Source organism: Scatophagus argus, chromosome 22 (assembly GCF_020382885.2).
Source record: "Scatophagus argus isolate fScaArg1 chromosome 22, fScaArg1.pri, whole genome shotgun sequence".
Classification (NCBI taxonomy): domain Eukaryota; kingdom Metazoa; phylum Chordata; class Actinopteri; family Scatophagidae; genus Scatophagus; species Scatophagus argus.
In genome coordinates this window covers 279,202-300,700 of record NC_058514.1, presented here as the reverse complement: position 1 = coordinate 300,700, position 21,499 = coordinate 279,202, and the positions used below count along the sequence as shown (strand labels likewise).

The window sequence follows — 21,499 nt, the reverse complement described above, 5'->3', positions numbered from 1 at the left end:
AGCGGAAATGAAATAAATGTGAGCAGTAAATGAAGTTTTCTCTCGTGCTGTAGTAACTCTGATTTGTGCTTTTTATTTCCCCTGCTCCTGCGGCAGAAACCGTCAGCTGCTGCAGGTCGACATGTAAACACTGACTGAAGTGCAGATTCACACACTGAAGAGACGGTTTCATGTTTTCTTCTCTGTGTCTGCTTTATTATCGGAGTCTCTAACGTGGATCAGAAAAGAAGAAGATGAAGAGGAGGGGGAGGAGGAGCTCTTTTGTTCGGGTTTGTGGGATTTACAATCGCAAAATAGTCTGATGATGTTGTGACGCAGACACTCAAACCTCTACAAGACAAAAATATCAGCCACAAAGTGATCAAAGTCAGAATATTCAAGAAGAGTCAAAATTATGGCCTCAGTTACAGTTTGGTCAAAACACTGAAAATTCTGACTTTTAGCAGAAAGTTGTACATGGTTTGTTCAGATAATTCTGTTTTCAGATAAATAGTTAAAAAATAAAGCACATGAAAACAACATCCTTAAAATGATTAAATAGTCCACTCAAACATGTCAAGTTTGACACCTGGACACACCTGCAGGATTTCAGAACCAATGAGGGTCCAGCACAAACCAAAACATTTAGAGCTGCTTTCTCTGAAGAAACCCACAAAAATTACATCAATTAGCGATGAACTTTATTGATCCCACAGTGAAGAAATTCACTTTTTGTGGCAGCTCACAAAAAGTAAATGTGTGCAAAACAGTTTCAAAAGTAAAAAGAGTCATAAATTAACAGTGTTAAAGTAGTTAAAGTAACAAAATGAAATAGCTATATCACAAACAAACACTGTACAATATATGGGTAATATAAGGTGGTGGTTGTGGGTAAGTGTTGCACAGTTCTGTAAGGATATGGAGGAAAAGAGGACCAGACTGTTGAGCTGTACAGTCTAACAGCAGTGTGAATGAAGGAGCTGCTGTAGCTCCTTCCTACACTGAGGGTGTAGCAGTCTGCCGCTGAAGGAGCTGCTCAGAGCCTCCACTGTCTGATGCAGAGGGTGAGAGGTGTTGTCCATGATGGATGTCAGCTTGGCTAACGTCCTCCTCTCACCCACCTCCTCCACAGAGTCCAGTGGGCAGCCCGGGACAGAGCTGGCCCTCCTGACCAGCTTGTTCAGTCTCTTCCTGTCCTGGTCCCCAACAGACCACAGCGTAGTGAATAGCAGAGGCTACCACAGAGTCATAAAAAGTCCTTAGGAGGGGCCTGCACACTCCAAAGGACCTCAGTGTCCTCAGAAGGTGGAGGCGACTTTGGCCCTTCTTGTACAGGACATCGGTGTCATGTGACCAGTCCAGTTTATGGTTAAGGTGAACACCCAGATACTTAAAACTGTCCACCATCTCAATGTCCCAGCCCTGGCTGTTCACTGGTGTATGTGGTAATGTCCTTCTCTGGAAGTCAATCACCATCTCCTTTGTTTTACTGGTGTTTAAGCACAGGTGGTTGTGCTCACACCAGTCCACAAAGTCCACGATGACTGACCTGTACTCCGTCAGTACAGGTTAGGGTTAGTACAGTACAGGTCTGTACTGCTCATTCCCCTCAGAACTTCTGGAGGTGACATCTGCTGGTGTAGACCACTACCTCAGACTCACAGTTACGCAGTCTCACATACTGTGGCCTGTTGGTGAGGTAGTCGATGATCCAAGCAACTAAATGTCCATCCACTCCTGCTCTCTCCAGCCTTCATGGTCTTCATCAGGTGGGAGGTCAAGGCAACCGGCCTGTAGTGGTTTGACTCTTTAGGGTGTGCAGTCTTAAGAAAGAAAGAAAGAAAGTGACATATTTTGTCATTGGAGGGAACTCACTCCAACGAAATTCGTGCTCTGCATTTAACCCACCCAAGTGACGTGCACACACACACAGCAAACCCGGGGCAGTGGGCGACCGCGTGCAGCGCCCGGGGAGCAGTGGGGGTTAGGTACCTTGCTCAAGGGTACCTCAGCCATGGACACCGGTACGGGGAATCGAACTAGCGATCCACCGGTTACGGGTCCAACACCCTAACCGCTGATCCACGACTGCCCACAGGAACTGGAACCACACTGGAGGTCTTCCACAGGACAGGGACCCTCTCCAGACTGAGGCTCAGGTTGAAGATGTACATGAGCACCTCACAGAGCTGGTCAGCACAGTCTCTAAGCAGTCTGAGGCTGGTCCCGTCTGATCCTGCAGCTTTCTTGGTCTGGGGGGTGGAGGGGTGAGGAGGGGAAAGGGGTGGACAGTGGGGGATGGGGGGGGGCTGATCTTGGTGGAGCAGGCTGGTGTGGAGTTGTGTGAAGAGGGGAGAGGAAGGGTGGCAGAGGGGGTGGGGTTGGAATTAAATCTGTTGAAAACAGGTTTAATTCACTTGCCCAGCGCTGGCCACCTTCAGCTGTCCCTCTGGCTCCACTTAGTCCATGTCCTGAGATGGTCTTTAGGCCCGCATCTATCACTCATTAAGTTCTTTCCTCTGCATCCATCAATAAAGAGTCTCAGAGTTTGTCTTCTCCCTGCGTGACTTCCTGTTGGACACGTTCTGTGGTTCTGATCCACAGAAGGAGTGAGAACATGAATAAATGATGCTGCAGAGCTGCAGAGAAAATAAAGTTTGGAGATATTTTACAGAAACTTCTCTGTGTGAAAACGCACAGAACTTCACTCTGCCTGTTGTTCCACATCGATCACAGCCGCTCTGTTGTTGATGCAGTCCATGAAAACATCAGAAATGATCAGAGTCTGCAGAGAAATAATGAGATGAAGTTCACTTTTCTTTACTGTAACCTCACTGTACTGCATTAAAAATACATAAAAGACATCACTGAGTGTGTGTACAAGTACACAGCAAACATCGAAACTCATTCAGAGCTGCTGCTCATCATACTGTTACTATACATAATCGATTTGTGTTATCCCACAGTCACAGCTGTGGTCCAGATTTGCTTCCTGTCTGCCGCTCTTTTACATTAAAAGGAAAATGACCTCCAAACAGACAACCTGAGCGTTGCAGCTTGGGGGCTCAGGGAGCGCGCTCAGTGGCTGTTTCTCTTCTTCTGTTTTCTGAGGAGAGACAAAGAGGAAGAGCAGGTTGCTGTTCTGCTGTTTCAGTCTGAATGGAGGCAGAGCATCATCCTCTTCTTCTTCTTCTTCTTCTTCCTTTGCTGAACACTGGTGACGGCCTCCAGAGATGAGATTTCTTTAAACAAAACAACAAGAACTTTCTAAAATGAATTGTAATTTTTTGATTTTTCATCACAGTTTTCTGTCCAGATTCAAAAAGTTGATCTGCTTACTGATTCATAAAGTGTCGAAGGTTGTTGAAAACTTCAGTTTATCGGAATATTAAGTTAAGTTAAGCTAGGTCAGGTTTAGTCAGGCAGGTTAAGTTAGGCTAAATTAAATTAAGTTTAGCCAAGCTGAATCAGATGCACGTTTAAATTTGGTAAAAGACCAAATTAGCTGGTCTTTTCAGAGCTCCAGCTGTTGAACTCTCTACGTTTAAGAGTAGACTTAAAACTTTCCTCTTTGATAAAGCTTATAGTTAGGACTGGCCTAGGCTGGTCCCCAGTCATGCTCCTATAGGCTTAGACTGCCGGGGATAGCACCTTCTGTATACTTCATCATTATCATTATCTACAGTTCAAATACTTATTGCTGCTGCTACGCATCTCTGTTTGTGAGCTACTTATCTCACGCCCCACCCCCCGTATGTCTCTGTCTGTCTGTCTGTCTCTCACATTGGGTTGGGGTCTGCTCCGAGGTTTCTGCCTGTTTAAAGTCAGTGTTTCCTCTCCACTGTCACCAAGTGCTTGCTGATGGAGGAATGTTGGCTTCTCTGTATTACAGTTTAATTAAAGAGTTTGGTCTCAGTCTCTTAATTGAACTTGACTGTTGATCAGATCAGATTGAGACAGGTTGAGTCTCTGAGAGTTGGATTCAGTGTCTCTGTCAGGCAGACTGATGACAGTGTGATCTCTCTCGCACACCCGCACACACACACACACACACACACACACACACACACATATCAGGCTGTTAAAGCTGAGTTTTCGGTCAGATGAAGATAAATGAAGTGGGTCAGTGAGATACCGCAAATCGAGATAAAACCCAAACAAAGAAAAAGGAATCCGTCTTTTGTGGCTCTAGTGTTTTGTTTGTTTTCATGCAGACTGAAGCTCCAAGGATGGAGGATGTCTGAAGACGTCCAGGTTTCAAACCTCTGAAAGCAAATTTAAATTCTATAAAATCAAAGTATACGGAGATCAGCTCTGCTCTGTGTAAATGTTTTCTGTTTCCCTCTGATGAACAGAAGCAAATGAAGTCAGAAGGTTAAAAAAAAACACCTCACAACAGCAGAGAGCAGGGGGAGGAGGGGGTTTCCACGGCGACAGCAGCATCCCTCCGGCTCACCATAGTGATTACAATCAGCCCTCACTTCCTCTGCCCAAATTAGGATGTAAATGCAGTTAAGGATGTAGAACACGCAGAAGAAGACAGGGAGTGTGATTAGAAAGCTGCAGATCAGCTTCCTGCCTGGAGATGCTGCAATCTGTTCTCACAGCAGCACGCAGGAGTTTTATAGCTGCTTCACGCAGTCAGAGGCTGATCTGGGGACAGTTTATCAGACCTGCTTCTGTGCTTTTAATCTACTGCAGCCTGGAGGAAACCACCTGACACAGGAGGCAAAATGGTATGTCAGGACTGGTATATCGGTCTGACATGATGGCTGTAAAAAAAAATTTCAAGGTCCTTGAGGAAGTTTGAAAGGTCTTTGAGGATGTTCTATGATTTCTAATGAAGGTTGCAGAGGTTTCCATGTTATTCCAGAGGTCCTAATAGAAGGCTGAGGGATCTTTGTGAAGGTTTGAAGGTTCAGTTTGGGGGTAAAAAAGCCAGGCTTACCAACTCCAGGACGTACTCTCGCTGGATGCTGTGAAGGTTCCTGCAGGAGGTTCCAGTGACAACATAAATACCTTGGAGGAAGTCGCACTTTGCAAAGGACCATATTAAGTTCCAAAGGTCTATTAAGAGATTTGGGTTTTAATGGATTTTGTCGAGGAAGTTTCCACAAGCACTTCTAAAAACTGCTCCGATTTTAGAGGTCCTTGTGGAAATTGTAGATTTAGAGCTTGGTTCTCATGGAGGTTTTTGGAGGAAGTTTAAATGCTGTGGAACTTGTTGATGTTGAATCTCTTTGACTGCTTGCATGCACACGCACACGCGCACACGCACACCTTTGTGTCTGTGCAGGTGAAAAGCAGAATAATGATGATAAACGTGAAACCAGTTAATGACTCTGATTTCACGTTGTTTTCTTGTCAGTTCATTCATTTTTAACTCCTCTGCTCCTCATTAGTTCTTCTGTTTATTCCTCTCATCTTCTACTGTTTGAATCCATCAAATCTGAGTGTAATTAGTTTCTCTGAAATCACCTGAACTCCAACGTGACCTGAACATCAAAACATCTCGTCTTCACTTTGTTCAGCCTCCACAAACCTCATCATTTAAAAAGATCACCCATCAGTGAGGACAGCAGCTGATTGTTGTTTCAACATGAACCTGATTAATGAGGCCATCAGTCATCTGAAACTGTTCCAGGATCAGATCTGATGTGTCGCTTCATGTGTCTTCATCTTTCTGTGTTAATGAGCTCCTCAGTTTAACACAAACAACATTTCACAAAGTAACTAAGCAGGAAGTAGTCATGACACAGGAAATAAGTATACTTCATACAGTAGATGAGTTGTGAGCTGCTGACCCTTCACCAGTAGAAAATATCATGCTGGTGCTGCTTTTTGACCTTTAAATGAGACCAAACAGGAAAAAACTTTTCACGGGTGAAAGGTTGTTTTAGTTTTCATTCATATCATTTGGTTTGTTGTTAAATGGATTATATGTCCAACATCAACAGTAGGCCGGCGAGCAGACAGGAGGAGGCTATGAGGTTTCAGCAAGAGAAACCAGATGACGTGAGCTAACGAGACTGTTGGTCTCATCACACACAGACTGATACTTCAGCAGTTTTAGGACAAAATCATATTTAAATCGATAAACATCGTGTTAATTCACAGCACAGTTCCAACAGGATCAGAAGATGATTTGTCTCTCTTTGTTAAAGTACATTTTGTTCTGAAATGTGGTCCACAGGAAGGGGCGGGGCTTCACCTGCCTGTAAACTGAGCAGTAAAAAACTGCTGCAGCTCAGGCTGAATTTGAGCCTCTGCAGGAGCTTCTGTTTCCTCGCGAAGAGAAACCGCAAGGATGAAACATTAAAACGTGTTCCTGCTGAGTCGACTCTCATGTCAAACTGTCTCACCCCTCCCTCCCCCCTCCGGACGGTGTGAGACAGCTGACAGGTTGGACTACCTGCTGGTTCACACCGCAGGCTTCGCTCCCTGCTGACACAACATCAATCCTGCCCCACACTGTTCATCTTCAGGCCTCTTTTCTCAGCTCCGACTCCCAGGGAAACACAAACTCTTTGATAAGTTTACATTCTCACTCAGTCAGAGTGAGAGGAAACAATAAACCAGCAGGAAACCTTTCTGAGAAACAACCACGGACTCTGTGTATTTACTGGAAACATACAATGCTCTGCTGTTCCCTGGGCTCTGGGTAACTGTTGGAAACACTGTATTGTACCACACTGTGGCTCTGTCTATTTACCGGAGTCACATCTTCTCCACAGCACCGAGTCGGAGCTGGAAGAGGTTCTGGCTGTGGTTTGTTTGTATTTCTTTAGACCAATCACAGTCCTCTTGGGCAGGACAGCGACAGCATCCCTGCTAAACATTGTCAAGGGGAGGCTTACAGCTGCTAGCTTGTTTTGGGTTGTGCTGTGAGCAGCCCGGTCGCAGGGACAGTAACTCAGAGACTGCTGGTGTTGTGTCCCATAGCGAAACACGCATCCTGCCATTGGCTGCCTGAAACAGGTGACTAATATTAACAGTTTACATCCGGTGAGACACTGTATATTTACTGGACCTGCTGTGTGGAAACGCTGTGCTCGTGGCTTTGTGTCTGAAGCTCAGTGTGAAAACCTCTTTTTATCTTTTGTCATGTTGCACTCGTCTTCCTCATGCGTGTTCATGCCATCATGTGCTCTCCACAGATAAATCAGCCAGCGTCCCGTGTTGCTGTCACATGACAGAGTGTGTGTTCCTGTGTGTTTCTGGTTTGATGCATGCAGCTGTGAGCGATGCCGCTCTGACTTCCTGTTTAAGGCAAGAACATAACGAGCCTGAAACACATAAACATGCATGATTAAACATGTTCATGCTAACACATGCTAATTCAGACACGCAGCAGATCCATGAACACACATGTACCGAGCTGTAAATAACAGTCAGAGTGAGGATCACATGCTGATGAGCAGCTGACATCATATTCACAGTTTTTCTGAACACTTTCATGTTTTCATTTTCAGTTCTTCTGTCTAAATGAACGTTGCAGCAGCAGTCGGGATATTTTTGGTCCAGTTGCCTCTTTGATGTTGAAACACTTGTGAGACGTTGTGTGAGAGCAGCTGACCTGGAAACAGATTGAAATAATTTTCTGCTGACTTGGAACAGAGAAAAAGCTCCTCATGTCCACGTGATACATAATCAGTTTTAATCTAAAAATCCTGCAGTCTGAACTGCACAGACTGATGATGTTGACATTTGCAGAGCAGCAGTTGGTCTCCTGCGTGTTCAGATTCTTATTGTGTCAGTCAGTGAATCATCACTTGGAGACCACAGACCTTCAGCAGATGTTGTGATGTTTGTTTCTCTGTCAGGACAGAAAGCTGCTGCTGAATGTCTCATCATTCAAACCGAATCAAACAAACTTGGAAATCTTTGTTGCTGTCGTGTTCTTCTTCTCTGCTGGCTGGAGCTGCACTACAGAGCGCGTCGGGCCTTAATGGAGGCTTGATGTTCAGAGCTGCTGCAGGCTGAGGGTTCAGAGGGGAGCTGTTAGACTCTCACAAAACAATCCCCGGTGTCATCCTCTGATTACCGCTGATAAAAATCTGCCATTCAGGCCGCGTGTCAGCTCCGTGCTGAAACGTGCAAATAAAACACGTCCACGGTCACAAACTGTAAGTTCAGCTCCGGTTTGACGGCAGCCAATCAGATGCGGCTCTGGAGCGGATCTTCACTCACACGGCTACAGAGGGACTGAAACATCGTGGTCACCATGGAAACCAGTCAGCTCCATGACGACTCCTGTTTGTCCATAATGATCTCTCTGTGCTGTGTCTCATTAGTGTAGAGGACACAGATGAGACCCATCAGCTCCTTTTTAGTGCAGCTCATTTTAAGGAAACGTACCCAGCTTCCTCCTCTTCTCCATGCACTCACTCATCCTCTGGTGGTTGTCAGACAGTCACAGATCAACATGATTGATCATGTGGACTGGTTTTTTGTGCCCACCTGATGAATCTCAGGCTCTCTTTGCCTTCTTTGTCAGCTCTGTTTTTGGTCTCCACCTCCTGAGGGAACTCTGCTGAATGCTACTCTGTATCCACCTGCTGGACACTGACTGAGTGTGTCTGCTGTCTGCTGGTCAGCAGCTGTTGTCCTGTGGCTTCTTCTCTGAAAACGATGCTGCGAGAAAGAAGCAGAGCAGATAAACACTGCGCTGAAAGTCACCATGAAGCGTCTAAAGAAGTTCATCGGTTTGAGTTTGTGGGCTCTGATGCAGTGAATTCGTTCACCATCAGGAGCTGCTGTTGCTCTCCAGCACTGCAGAGGGCACTGTGGACAGAGGTACGCAGGTGCAGGGTGACCTGTCTTTATAAAAACATTTCTGACAGTGGAGCTGGACTCAGATGCTGAGGCACAGAGTCGTCAGGTGATGGTGGAGTAAAACCATGATGTTAATTATGTTATTTCTGGAGACCTGATGGATCTCAATACACATGGCTGCTTCATGCTGGGCTCTGCAGAGTCTCGCCCGCTGGAGGAAATCCTCCCTGGATGTTAGATGTTCTGATATGGAGCTGTCACATTAACAGAGACCTCACAGCTAATCTTCTCATTCTCTAATAGCTTCATGATGAGGCGCCGCACTGTCATTGGCTGACTTAAGTCATGATAAATAGCAGCACTGCAGCAAAGACGTTAATCTGGTGCCGCTGAAAGGCTCATCGTCTCTTCACCTCCTCTTCCTCCTCTTCTTTGCCTCCTAATTTCTGTCAGAGAAGAAGAACGATGGGCTCAGAGGTCACGTGTTCTTGACATGTGAACTGCAGAGACGCCCTGTGCCTATTAAACAGGTTCAAACTTGGCTTATATTAATGACCCGAAGATCAGAACCACTTCAGACCACTTCAGATTTGTACTTCACCTGGTCAAGAGCTGAAGAGTGAACCATGTCTGATCACAGCAGCAGCTAAATCAGTGGTTGTTGGTCATAACCGAGCTTCTTCCAGCGGATGAAGATAGCCAACACACACAGCGACGTGAGTCAAAGGAGCTCAGATCAAAAGAATATTCATCAGCTAAAGATTACTTTAAACTCTGTCTAATACTGTGATGTAGTTTTTTTCCCATTTGTATAAATGAAATAAATATTTTATGAGTTAAAATGATGGGTTGGAGTTCATCTTGAAACCCAGTGCTGAGAGTTTCTGGGGCTCCACACAGAAGTTGCATGAAATGTGAGTGAAATTTTCAGATGTTAAGAAAAGTCCTGAGGAACATGTTGGGCACAGTCAAGCAGAAAATATGTGCATTTTTATTCAGATTTCTCGGTTCCTGTCCTCGCTCTCATTGACATCGCTGACATGTTTTATTCTTGTTCAGGTGTACACAAAGTCCCTGCTTAGCATAAAACAATCCCTGAATCCGAGCAGCAGGATGACGAAGACCAGCAGAGAAGCAGAAACAGTTCGTCTGCTTATGTTTTTCTCCTGTGATAAAACGTGTTGGTGGGACTCGAACAACAAACCTGCAGTGCTAGCACTTCTCAGACTGTTGTGCTAATGTCCCCAGGCAGCCAATTAAGAAGCTGAATGTTCACCTGTGACGGCTGCATCACATTCCTCCTGAGGAGAAACACTGTGATGGGACTGGTTTAAACAGCTCCATCATCAGACAGTAACGTCTTCACGCACAGACTCTGATCAGTTTAATGTCCTCCGTCAGCGCCGAATCTCCACCACACGGTGAGAAACCACATCTCCCAGAAAGCCGAGGTGTCGTGTGACGGGACAGGCCGAGCCAGCTGATGCTCAGTTCGCATCTCAGATTCGGTTACCCTCATCGTGTGCTGTCTCGCGTGTGCTGGAGCTTCACCCAAGGCCGAGAGTCGTAACGAGAGGTTTATGGGGTCTGCAGTGGAAGCAGCTGCTGTGGCCGAGTCCGCCGTACTGCACCGCAGGGGGTTTTTACTGGATGGCAAAGTCGTGTCTTGCCCTGCTCCTCCTCTGATTGGCTGATGGTCGCCCTGATCTTACTGGTTTCATGACTTCATGTTTCAGCTGACTGGTGGAACTGGTGCTCACCTGAAACCAGTTTAATACCTTCATTTAAAGTGCAGGTATTAAAGTGTGTGTGTGTGTGTGTGTGTGTGCGTGTGTGTTGTCTTTTTTGGAGGTTGAAGACAGTAAACATGAATATGAGCTCACGAAGTCAGATACAGATTACATGTGGGAATGAGGGAATGTAATTAATGCATACATGAAGTGTGTGTGTGAGCATATAGCTGCTGCCTGCATGTGTGTGTCCTCCATGTTTAATTAACTCTGTCACCCTCGAGTATTTCAACTCATCCCTCTGCTGCAGATACTCACATTACACACACACCATCATCATCTCCCTCCTCTTCTTCCTCTTCTTCCTCTGTTCTCCAGCCTGAGTCGGACTCTCAGCAGTCTTGGCTGCAGTTTTACTCGAGCTCAACGTGAATCTGCTCTGCCTCTGATTGAAGAGAAAAGAAAAAAACGGCACACGAGGGAATAAACTGGCCTGCTTTTCTTCCTTCCTGTTGCCGAGTCTGTTTCTGAACTCTCAGGACTCGTCTCTAAATCTCACGGCTTTTTCTTGCAGCGATTGCTGTTGTGGGTCAGCTGATTTTCCCGACCTTGAGCTCCTCTCGGCTCTCAGCAGAGCGAGTCTTTCTTTCATCTGCCTTTAAAGCTTTAAAAGAAGAGGAGGAGGAGGGGGCACATATAAAACCATCTTTATCTCCATATTCGAGTTCATCTCCCCTCGCTCTCGTACATCACTGAGCCCTCATGCTAATGTGCTGTCACAGTCGGCCTGAGGACTTTGGCCGCAGGGAGTCCATCAGGATCTCTGAGGACGCACAGCAGATCCTGGTTCAGTTCGTGCGGGACTCATTTATCTCTATCAGGTTATTTTTAGCCAGGGAGCGCTGAGGGAGGCGCTCACAGACCCCGTCCTCACATGGAGCTTCTTCTCTTCTCACAAACACAATGACCGCCTATATAAGACAGGAGCTCTGAACTGTCACATCACTTCCTGTTGAATTCTTTGGTTTTCAGAAATCTGCTTGTTGTTCAGTCAGTGGACATCGAGATTCAGGACACCAACAGCAAACACTGACAGGAACACTGAGTCCAGTCACATTTTAAACCAATAATCATCTAATTGTTCAATACAACACTGTGGTTTTAGATGTTTTGTCCTTCTGGAAGAGACAAAAGTCTGATTTTTACATCGAAAATGTAAAATATTTCAAGTCTAAAAGACAGAAGAAAGCAGCTGCTGTTTGTGTGTTATTGGAAGGATCCTCAAAATGTTTCTGGCTGCTTTTCCATCAAATATCACGACGCCGACCTGATTTCAGTTCACTGTTCTTCAGCTGACCTTTGACCTCAGACATCGCTGAGAGAGAAACAGTAAGAAAGACCGCAGACTGAGGGCTGGAGCCTCTCAAGTGTCCTCTGTTAACGATGAACCTTTGAGGTCAATGTCTTTTTATCGTCCTGCTTTGAACCTGCAGGAGAAGAAAGAGTGACGTCGTGCTGGTTTGTGGCAGCGTTTCAGTCCCTCCTGTCTCAGACCCACTTTCGGTTTCACAGCTCAAAACTTTTAAACTGGAGAAACTTGGCACACTTGGCTGGACAAACAGCCATGTTTGTCCCACCTGGGGGACGACACATAGCAAAGTTTTCCTCCTTGTCCTCTTCCTCTTTTCAGTCCTGTGAACTGTGAATTGTTGTTTCTACTTCTATTTTTCATTGAATTTAAGAAAAATGTTGAAAAATTGAAAAATGTTTGGCTTCACTGAGGCTTTGTGGACTGTCCTCTCCAGCAGCTTCGGGACACAAAATCACTTAAATCAGATCTGAGAAACAGCAGCAGCAGTCTTAATGAAAATGATGAAGCAGTGGAGTTTGGCAGATTGGAGTTTTAAAGGATTCTTGGATGTTGCTGCAGGGACTGGAAGCCGATCTGCCTCCATGACAGCGACGGTTTAAAACCAGTTTACTGTCCTTAGCCAGAGAGCGACGAGAAAGTGAGCGCTTACATGTACAGCAGCTCATTAGGGGGATTTTCAGGGCCGGAACCCGCCGGCCGCCTGCTGGGGTCAAAGGTCGACGCTGCAGCTCAGGGACGACACGTAATCTGGCTTTTCAATTAGTCACGTTAGAAGAGTTTCAGAGCCTCACAGGGACGAAAAGGAAAATGAGATTTATTTTCTCGTCCTCCTCCGGGATGAGACTGGACTCCACAATTCTTCTTCTTCCTCTGTCTTCCCCCAGGACTCCATTTATTTTCTGTTATCTTCCTCCTCTCCTGCTCATCCTCCTCCTTCTCTTACAGGAGGAGTCCGAATGGAGCAGAAGAGCACAGATTACTGTGGAATGAAAACATCCCTGATGTCATCTTGTACGTCCTCCTCGCGTCACATTGACTCTTCCTCTCGGGACAAACGCAACGCAGCAGTTGTTAGATGGTGTGAAGACAGTCGGCTGTCGATGGCTCGCTGTGGCGTCTACGCTGAAGCGACAGGAAGACAAGACTGAGTTTACAAACATGACATACAGACGACAACGACGTCGATGATGATGATGATGAAGCACCGTCATTACAATGAAAATCTGGCTGGGTGACCCACAGTAAGATATCGCAGTATTTGTACACATGCTGTACCACTCAACACGTCACAGTGACACGTGAAACTTTGTTAACACGTTTCAGAGTCGGGAGCACATGCGTGAAGCTAACGTGAGGATTGCTCGCCTGTTTCCTGTCACCTGACCAAGTCGACCAGTTCAGCTTGTTTCTCTGTTGTGCTTTTCAGCATCAGACACTCCAGCGCCCCCTAGAGGCTACAGTTTCCATAACTAAGTTTACAGTGTCAGATCATCACTGACGGTCTGTTCTGCTCCAGCCGATCCCATCTTGGTCCACAGACACACCAGGCTGACCAGCTGCTGAGCAAATGTGTCAGAGGAGTTTCAGTGTGAAACCTCTGAGCCTCTTTCCAACATCTTCATCTTCATCGACACCACATTGTGACTTTTATTCTTCTTTGATCAGCTCAAAGCTGCTTCAAGAACTTTTCTGCTGTGTGTCTGATTGTAAAATATCAAACATTATAAAACTGGAGCGATCAGCAGCTGTCTGTGGGCTGCATGCAGACGCAGTACAGACAGCAGACATTTTAATGATCAGTTTGTTGGTGCTGAACGTGTACAAATGAATCGTTTCTCTGTCAGCCGAAACCACGAATAAGCTTTAATCCAATTAATATAAACCTCATTTCCTGCCTGCTGCAGTGAATACTGGACATAAAAAAGTCAAAATAAAAGTGTTTCCTGTCTGAGCAGAAAACAGATTTAATGGACGACTCACGTTCTCCATCACGTTCTCTGTCATTTGACCTTTGACTGGAGTGTTTTAATGAAGTTGTCTCATTGCAGCATCTTCTTCTTCTGTGGTGGTTTAAAGGTTCTGATGGGAGAATCAGGACCTCCTGTTGTTTGTCTCCATCAGCCAGTGAACTCACAGTCACAGTTAGATCAGGTGTGTGTGTGTGTGTGTGTGTGTGCAATACACAATACACACACAGTAAGGAGCAGACAGCCAGCAGATGGGGAGGGGGTGCAGTCATTACTTGTGAAGGTTAAGGATCTGTCAGTAATACATGCAACATGACTGATCCACATGTAGACCAGCATCTGTATCTACGATTAGTCGGTGGAACTCCTCACCCAGTGCTGGTCTGTCCTCAGTGTCTGTGTCCCCAGTGTCTCAGCCCAGCACCCCACTGTGTCCCCAGGAAGTTTTTCTTTCTGTTCTGCCTGTAATGAGCCCAGCGCCTGTAGGGGGCCCCATCGCTTATTAACCTGCCTGATATTTTTCATATGAAGGAGTTTGATGAAAAAGAAGCTCTCTGATCATTTTCATTCTTTATCCAAACACACTCTGATCTCTGCGTGTTGGCCATTTTGTGTCCAATTTCATTGTTAGCGTGGGCTTCGATCAACAAAATGACAGATGAGGTGTTCAGAGCAGCTCAGGAGGAGCCCAGTTATCTCAGATCAATAGATCAATAGGACTCCAGCTGTGATGTCATCAATCAGCCAGGCCAGTCAGAGGCTCAAGCTTCAGTGTGCAGATCTTCACTCAGTTTCACAGTGATTAAACGTCTGTCTTTACTGTTCATTCAAACTCTGGTTTCACAGTGACATCACCTCACCTCAGTCGCTGAAGCTTCAGAAGTTTCAACTGCAACATCCTGCTGTCATGTCCTCCTCACTGCTGAAATCGTAGCAGATTTGGTCTCTTCACAAAAACACGTCTCTAAAATGACTTCCATCACGTCGACTGAGTCTACAGCAGGTCTGTGAGGCTCTGCTTCCTTTCAGCTAAATGCTAACATCAGCTAACATCTTAGCTTAGCCGGTCAAAACCGGTCGGCTACTCGCAGCATTGGTGTCCGTCTGCTTTCCGGCTACAACTGATAAAATCTGACAGGCAGCCGTCATGCCAGTAAAATAGACGTCTCTCATCTTTTGTTTTTCTCTCTGTGAAATCTAAGGCCTCGTTGTTTGAGAAAATAATGGAGGCAGATTTAATCATGATGAAGCAGAGAGGAAAACTGACAGGCGTACCAGCAAAATAAAATCATCCTTTAGTTCAGACTGACTGTCAGGCTGCTGCTTAGCTCGCTCTCCATCTTTGTGTCTCACTTCTTCTTCTTCTCTTTATCTGAGCAGAGGTCAGCCGAGTGTCACTGTGTATAATTGAAGTGTGAGTTTGTAATTAAGACGTGAGGTGAGATAAGCTCAGAGAGGTGAGTTTCAGAAACACACTGAGAGGACAGTCTGTTTGCAGTGTGCAGGAGTGACAGATTAATCATGTAAAGATGGAGGACAGACAGGATAGAGGGGACAGGGGAGGACAGGGGAGGACAGAGGAGGATGGGGGAGGACAGGGGAGGATGGAGGAGGATGGGGGAGGATGGAGGAGGATGGGGGAGGATGGGGAGGATGGAGGAGGATGGGGGAGGATGGGGAGGATGGAGGAGGACAGGGGAGGACAGAGGAGGATGGGGGAGGACAGGGGAGGATGGAGGAGGATGGGGGAGGATGGGGAGGATGGAGGAGGATGGGGGAGGATGGAGGAGGATGGGGAGGATGGAGGAGGACAGGGGAGGATGGAGGAGGATGGGGGAGGATGGGGAGGATGGAGGAGGATGGGGGAGGATGGAGGAGGATGGGGAGGATGGAGGAGGACAGGGGAGGACAGAGGAGGATGGGGGAGGACAGGGGAGGATGGAGGAGGATGGGGGAGGATGGAGGAGGATGGGGGAGGATGGAGGAGGATGGGGAGGATGGAGGAGGATGGGGGAGGATGGGGAGGATGGAGGAGGATGGGGGAGGATGGGGAGGATGGAGGAGGATGGGGGAGGATGGAGGAGGACAGGGGAGGACAGAGGAGGATGGGGGAGGACAGGGGAGGATGGAGGAGGATGGGGGAGGATGGGGAGGATGGAGGAGGATGGGGGAGGATGGAGGAGGATGGGGAGGATGGAGGAGGACAGGGGAGGATGGGGGAGGAAAGAGGAGGATGGAGGAGGACAGGGGAGGATGGAGGAGGATGGGGGAGGATGGGGGAGGATGGGGAGGATGGAGGAGGACAGGGGAGGACGGAGGAGGATGGGGGAGGACAGGGGAGGATGGAGGAGGATGGGGGAGGATGGGGAGGATGGAGGAGGATGGGGGAGGATGGAGGAGGATGGGGAGGATGGAGGAGGACAGGGGAGGATGGAGGAGGATGGGGGAGGATGGGGAGGATGGAGGAGGATGGGGGAGGATGGAGGAGGATGGGGAGGATGGAGGAGGACAGGGGAGGACAGAGGAGGATGGGGGAGGACAGGGGAGGATGGAGGAGGATGGGGGAGGATGGGGAGGATGGAGGAGGATGGGGGAGGATGGAGGAGGATGGGGAGGATGGAGGAGGATGGAGGAGGACAGGGGAGGATGGAGGAGGATGGGGGAGGACGGGAGGACAGAGGAGGATGGGGGAAGATGGGGGGACGAGTCAGTTCATTTGATAAGAGCTGAAGCTGCTGTTAAAGCACTTCGTACAAGCTGCTGCTGCTTCATCAGATCAGATAGAAACACAGCAGAGATTCACAGTTCAGCTGCAGCGCACCTGACAGGATCACACGTGATCCGCGGACGTCTTTGTGAGAGGACTCGTCGACTCTGTGTTGGTTTACTCAGCCTGTGTGCTGCTGATAAACTTTATTGAATGGTTTGGTCTGAAGATCTGGCAGCATCTGTCTATTTATTTCTTTTTACTGCAGTGTTGAACACAACAAGGAGTTCAGGGGGAGGCTCCAGGAGGAGTCCTTCAGGAGGCATGAACTCTACAACCACAAGAGGGCGCTGTCACTAAAACATGAACACAAGTTATTCTGAACCACTGACTGTATCAAAAGTCTAAACAATAGAGAAATATCAGCATCAGCGGCACGGTGGTGCAGTGGTTAGCTCTGTCGCCTCATAGCAAGAGTTTTCCAGGTTCGAATCCCGGTCTGGGTCTTTCTGTGTAGAGTTTGCATGTTCTCAGTGTGCCTGCGTGGGTTTTCTCCGGGTTCCTCCAACAATCCAACATTACGCTAATTGGCTGCTCTACTTTGTCCTGAGGTGTGAGAGTGTGTGTGAGTGGTTGTCCGTCTTTGTGTGTCGGCCCTGCGATTGGCTGGTGAACCCGCCTCTTCAGCTGTTTGAGAACCTGGTAGGTGACCTTTCCTGCTCATTTAGGTGGTTTGACAATGAGGAGGTTCTGCTGGTAACTGAGAAGGTCCCAGGCCTCGGGATTCCAGCATTTTCGAAGGTTCTAGTGGTCATCAGGGTGGTTTTAGTGGTCAGTGTGATGGTGAACAAAACTTGGGCTGTGTACTACAGCCAACAACACCAACAGCGGTTTAACTCCTGTCACCTTCCTCATGAGGACAGAAAAAGTGGGTCCATTCCAAACATCTGGCACAGCTGGGAAGCAAATATGGAATCAGATGAGTTTCAACATTAATGAACGCACACCAAAAGATTCACATTTTCTTCAAAGGGGAATTGTTTGTAGCCAGTCAGACTTCTCCTTTCCTTTCAGCCAATCACACGAGTGCAGGTGTGAGAATTTGATTCGATCCTTCATCTTACTGTTCAGTTTGCAAAGAGTCAACACAGCGTCTGGCAGCTGCTCTCCACAGCTCTCGTCTATTATTAAATATGTGTAGCCTCTGAATGCATGCAGCTAGCTGATAAACGCCACATCACTCATGACATTCAGGTCAGACATGTTTGATCCCAGACCACAGCTGAGTTAAGGCTGGGCTCGGGTCTGAACTGCAGGCTTCATGCCAGCTCAAATCCAAATGTCTCAAAGCAGGAGAAAATGGATGACAGGAAAATTCACACTGAACTGTGAACTGTGTGTGAACTGTTTGCTTTCAATGCTGCTGTACATGTGCTACAGAAGCTCAAGTAAAACATGTTGGGGACATGTTGAATGTTGGTCCTCCATCACACCTGAAAGGTCTGTGGGCTGCTGGTTCCCAGTTTGAAAAGGGGGAACACAAACCTGTACTCTGAGTGTGTTTCTAATTCTGTAAGCTTGCTATGTATGCAACACACATGCACACACAAGGTCGTAGTCTCTGATTGGCCGCCTGCTGTGACTCAGGGTTTGACGAGGCAATCAGTCACTAACACAGATTTCCCCTTTGGCAAGTGTCCCCTTTGGCAAACCGGAGGAGACGGGAGACACTGAGAAATCCTGCAGTCCACTCAAAGAAGATTTATGGACATTTGTTCTGGATGGACATCAGAGATGACCTCAGGAAGTCATGTCAACAAGTGTTTCCTGTCTGAGTGTCCACAGTTCACTGAGTCTGGACTTGGATTTGACACTCCTTCACCTCCTGCAGTGTCTTTGGCTCCTCCTTGGCTGTCTGCTCCCCCCTCTTGAGGACATTCATGAGCCAATGACTGAGGAGCTCAGTGAGGATTTCAGTCCCAGCTCCTCCTGGCTGGATGCTCTGCGTGTTCTTATGGCAGGTTCAAAGCTGAGCAAATCTCTCAGTGGAAGCACAATTATTAAACCATGTGATGTGAGCAAAATGTCTCAGAAGATGACAGGAACGACAGCCACGATATTAAACAAACAGAAAGATGAAAAATTTCTCCTGTGTTTGCTTTGAAAAGCTGATGTAAATTGGGACAACATCCTCTAGTCTATCCAAACATCTGAGTGCTGAGCATGCTGGGAAATGCAGGGCAACCATCAGAGAGCATATCAGCCTGAGTCCGATGACGAACGAAATATGGTTTTAAAAGTAGGCCAGAGAGAAGACGCAGTCATTGGAGACATTGCCCGTCTGTCCTGCTGTCTGTCCATCCATTTGTTTGTTTGTTTTCATGTCTCTGTGGACTCTGAATGAGCTCAGATCTCCGCAGAGGGTCCCTCTGTAGTAATTGTGCACATTAAAGAGGTGATGAAGAAGTGATGACGAGTGGAGGAGAAGAAGCTCTGTGGATCTCTGGCTCCCCCGTGTGTACGTTGAGTGAACTGCAGCTTCATTCAGAAAACAGCGAGGTGTCCGAATGCTGCCTCAGCTCGTTTTTCTGCTGACTGTGTAGGAGTGAACAGTTTGTAAAGTTTACACATCAGCTTTGTGTCCACAGTAGCAAACTAAACGTTCTCATTATTCATCACCAGCTCAGTTTCAGGAGGAAAACGTTTGTCATCAGCCTCTAGCAGTGAAGCACAAACTGACTGAATCTTCAGTGTTTCAGCTTGATCCCAACTTCCACCAACTCAGATCAGCTGAGGGAAACAACAATAAATAAATGAACCCTTGGTGTGTTTCTGTACATGAGAAATAATACAATAACAACAAACTGTTATTGAATTTAAAAAGTCAAATAAGACTTTAAAGTCTTTGAACATTAGTATGTGTGTGCCACAACATTTAACTCAGTTAGGGCTGGAACTCTTGACAATTACTATCTTATCACTGATTCATTAATTGATTCGTTCACAGTGAGAACTGTGTTGTGTAATTACGTAGCACTGGACCATCAGAGGAGGATGATGATCTGATTCATCAAAGACAGGATGAGAAGTGACCACGCTGTCGTGTGTTTATTTTGCACAAAAGGCTCAGGGTTAAATACAAATCTGTTCTCTAACTGTCTCTCTGTCTGTCAGATATGGAGACATGGTACCAAAGACCATCATGGGGAAGATCTTCGGCTCCATCTGCTCTCTGAGCGGCGTGCTGGTCATCGCCCTGCCGGTTCCCGTTATCGTCTCCAACTTCAGTCGAATCTATCACCAAAGCCAGAGAGCCGAGAAGAGACGAGCGCAGAAGGTGACAAGCGCAGACACTTTGTTCAAATCCCAAACCTTCTCTCAGGCCACACTCGACAAAGTTCACAAAGTGCAGTGAAGATCCATTTGTAACATGATGAGGGAAAACAACAGTTAGGAACGTGTCGAAATGTTTGTGCATCGACTGTGTTTGCAGTTCCCTGATCTATGATCTCCATTTGGTGTGTTCATGGTCTCTGAGTTGTCCAACAGAAGGAAGACTGTTTTAATCCTACATGTTTGCTTTAAAGGTTGACTCAGGTTGTTTAGTGCAGCACATTTGAAAAAGACAAAAGAGGCCCAAACACAGAGTTTCTTACACGTCTGATCACAGCTGAATTTGTACCTTTTTCTTCATTGGAAATCTGTGCGTCTGTGTAATACACAGGAGGAAAGAGAGGAAGGCAGAGACAGGAAGCTGTCCAGGGCTTTACTTCCTCCCAACATCAACAAATGAGTTTTCTGGTTGTGCTGGAGCCTGTTGTTTATCCCACAGGGAGACCAGCAGAAACATTACAGCTGAATCATTTTTGTCTGCTGCTTGCAGAATTGTTTGTCCAATGCACTGCATTCAACCAAACAATCACAGGACCATTAATCATAACTCTGACTTTTCAGCAGTACAAGAAGACCGACCAGGTCACATGTACGTGTCTTTACTGTGTCTGAGGTCTGAATCTCACACTAATTATCAACAAACACTTTCTAATTAAGAGATTGAAGATATCTGACTCTCAGAACTATGAAGAACTATTTTGTAGTGCTGCAATCTCACCACATAATGACTGCAGATCCAGATTCACCTCTGAACAGGCTCTTACACTGCACTGCGTCCACCAAAGGACAAAGTCAAAAACGTAATCATTACCTCTGGTCTCGTCATCGTGAGACTGGGATACAGAACTTACTGATCTGTGTTGAAGGGGCTGAACCTGCAGAGACCTGAAAGATAGTATCTTCATCTTGTTCAAATGATCATTCTGTTCATGTTTGTGAACAGTGTCATCTTTGTGACACGTTACTATCTTGTGGGACACTTTTTCTCCTGTCTGTGAACTTATCATGGTGTCTATTATTTATTTTAAAAAATCCTTTTGCAGGACTACAGGCATGTTCTGTACAAGATTATTCATGGAATACTCTTCCATCAGTCCTGTAATGTTTACTGAGCAGAGCGAGAATCTTTCGCTCAGAAAGTGACAAGCAGACGACTTCGAGAAATAAACCTTTTGGAGTCAAAAGAAAACAAATCTTCATGTCAGACTGGAACATGACTTTGGTCTCCAAACATTCTCCAAACACACACTTTGTTTTTGCTTCATTATTACTGCTCTATTAAGCCCATTTTCCACACACACACAGTAAACCCAAGTGGACGGGCTAAATGGACGTTTGTGTGTGTTCACAAACAGAAAACCAGGCTTGCTAGAATTCGTGCAGTGAAGAGCGGAGGGACTAATGCTTATTTGCAGTACAAACAGAGGCGGCTGCTGATTGACCTCGACGAGGAGGTAACCACAGAAATGCAGTCGTCATCGTCGGGTGCTGCTGCTGGTTTTATCCTTTTGATTTCTTCTTTCTTTCGTGTCTCCGTCCTCCTTGTTGAGCTGTGACCAAACGTACTGCAGGCTGC

General features: G+C 46.6%; 1 protein-coding gene across 2 annotated transcripts in view; it reads left to right on the top strand.

The window, feature by feature from the left end:
• The window catches only part of LOC124053739 (potassium voltage-gated channel subfamily D member 2-like), a 43,836-nt gene that overhangs the window by 12,754 nt on the left and 9,583 nt on the right, over nt 1-21,499 (top strand). Inside the window, exons 2-3 of one of the 2 annotated variants that reach the window (XM_046379190.1) lie at nt 19,705-19,867; nt 21,279-21,377. In XM_046379190.1, the coding sequence (XP_046235146.1) occupies nt 19,705-19,867; nt 21,279-21,377 (262 nt within the window). The remainder of the gene's footprint in view (nt 1-19,704; nt 19,868-21,278; nt 21,378-21,499) is intronic. The other variant, XM_046379191.1, reaches the window with a different exon arrangement.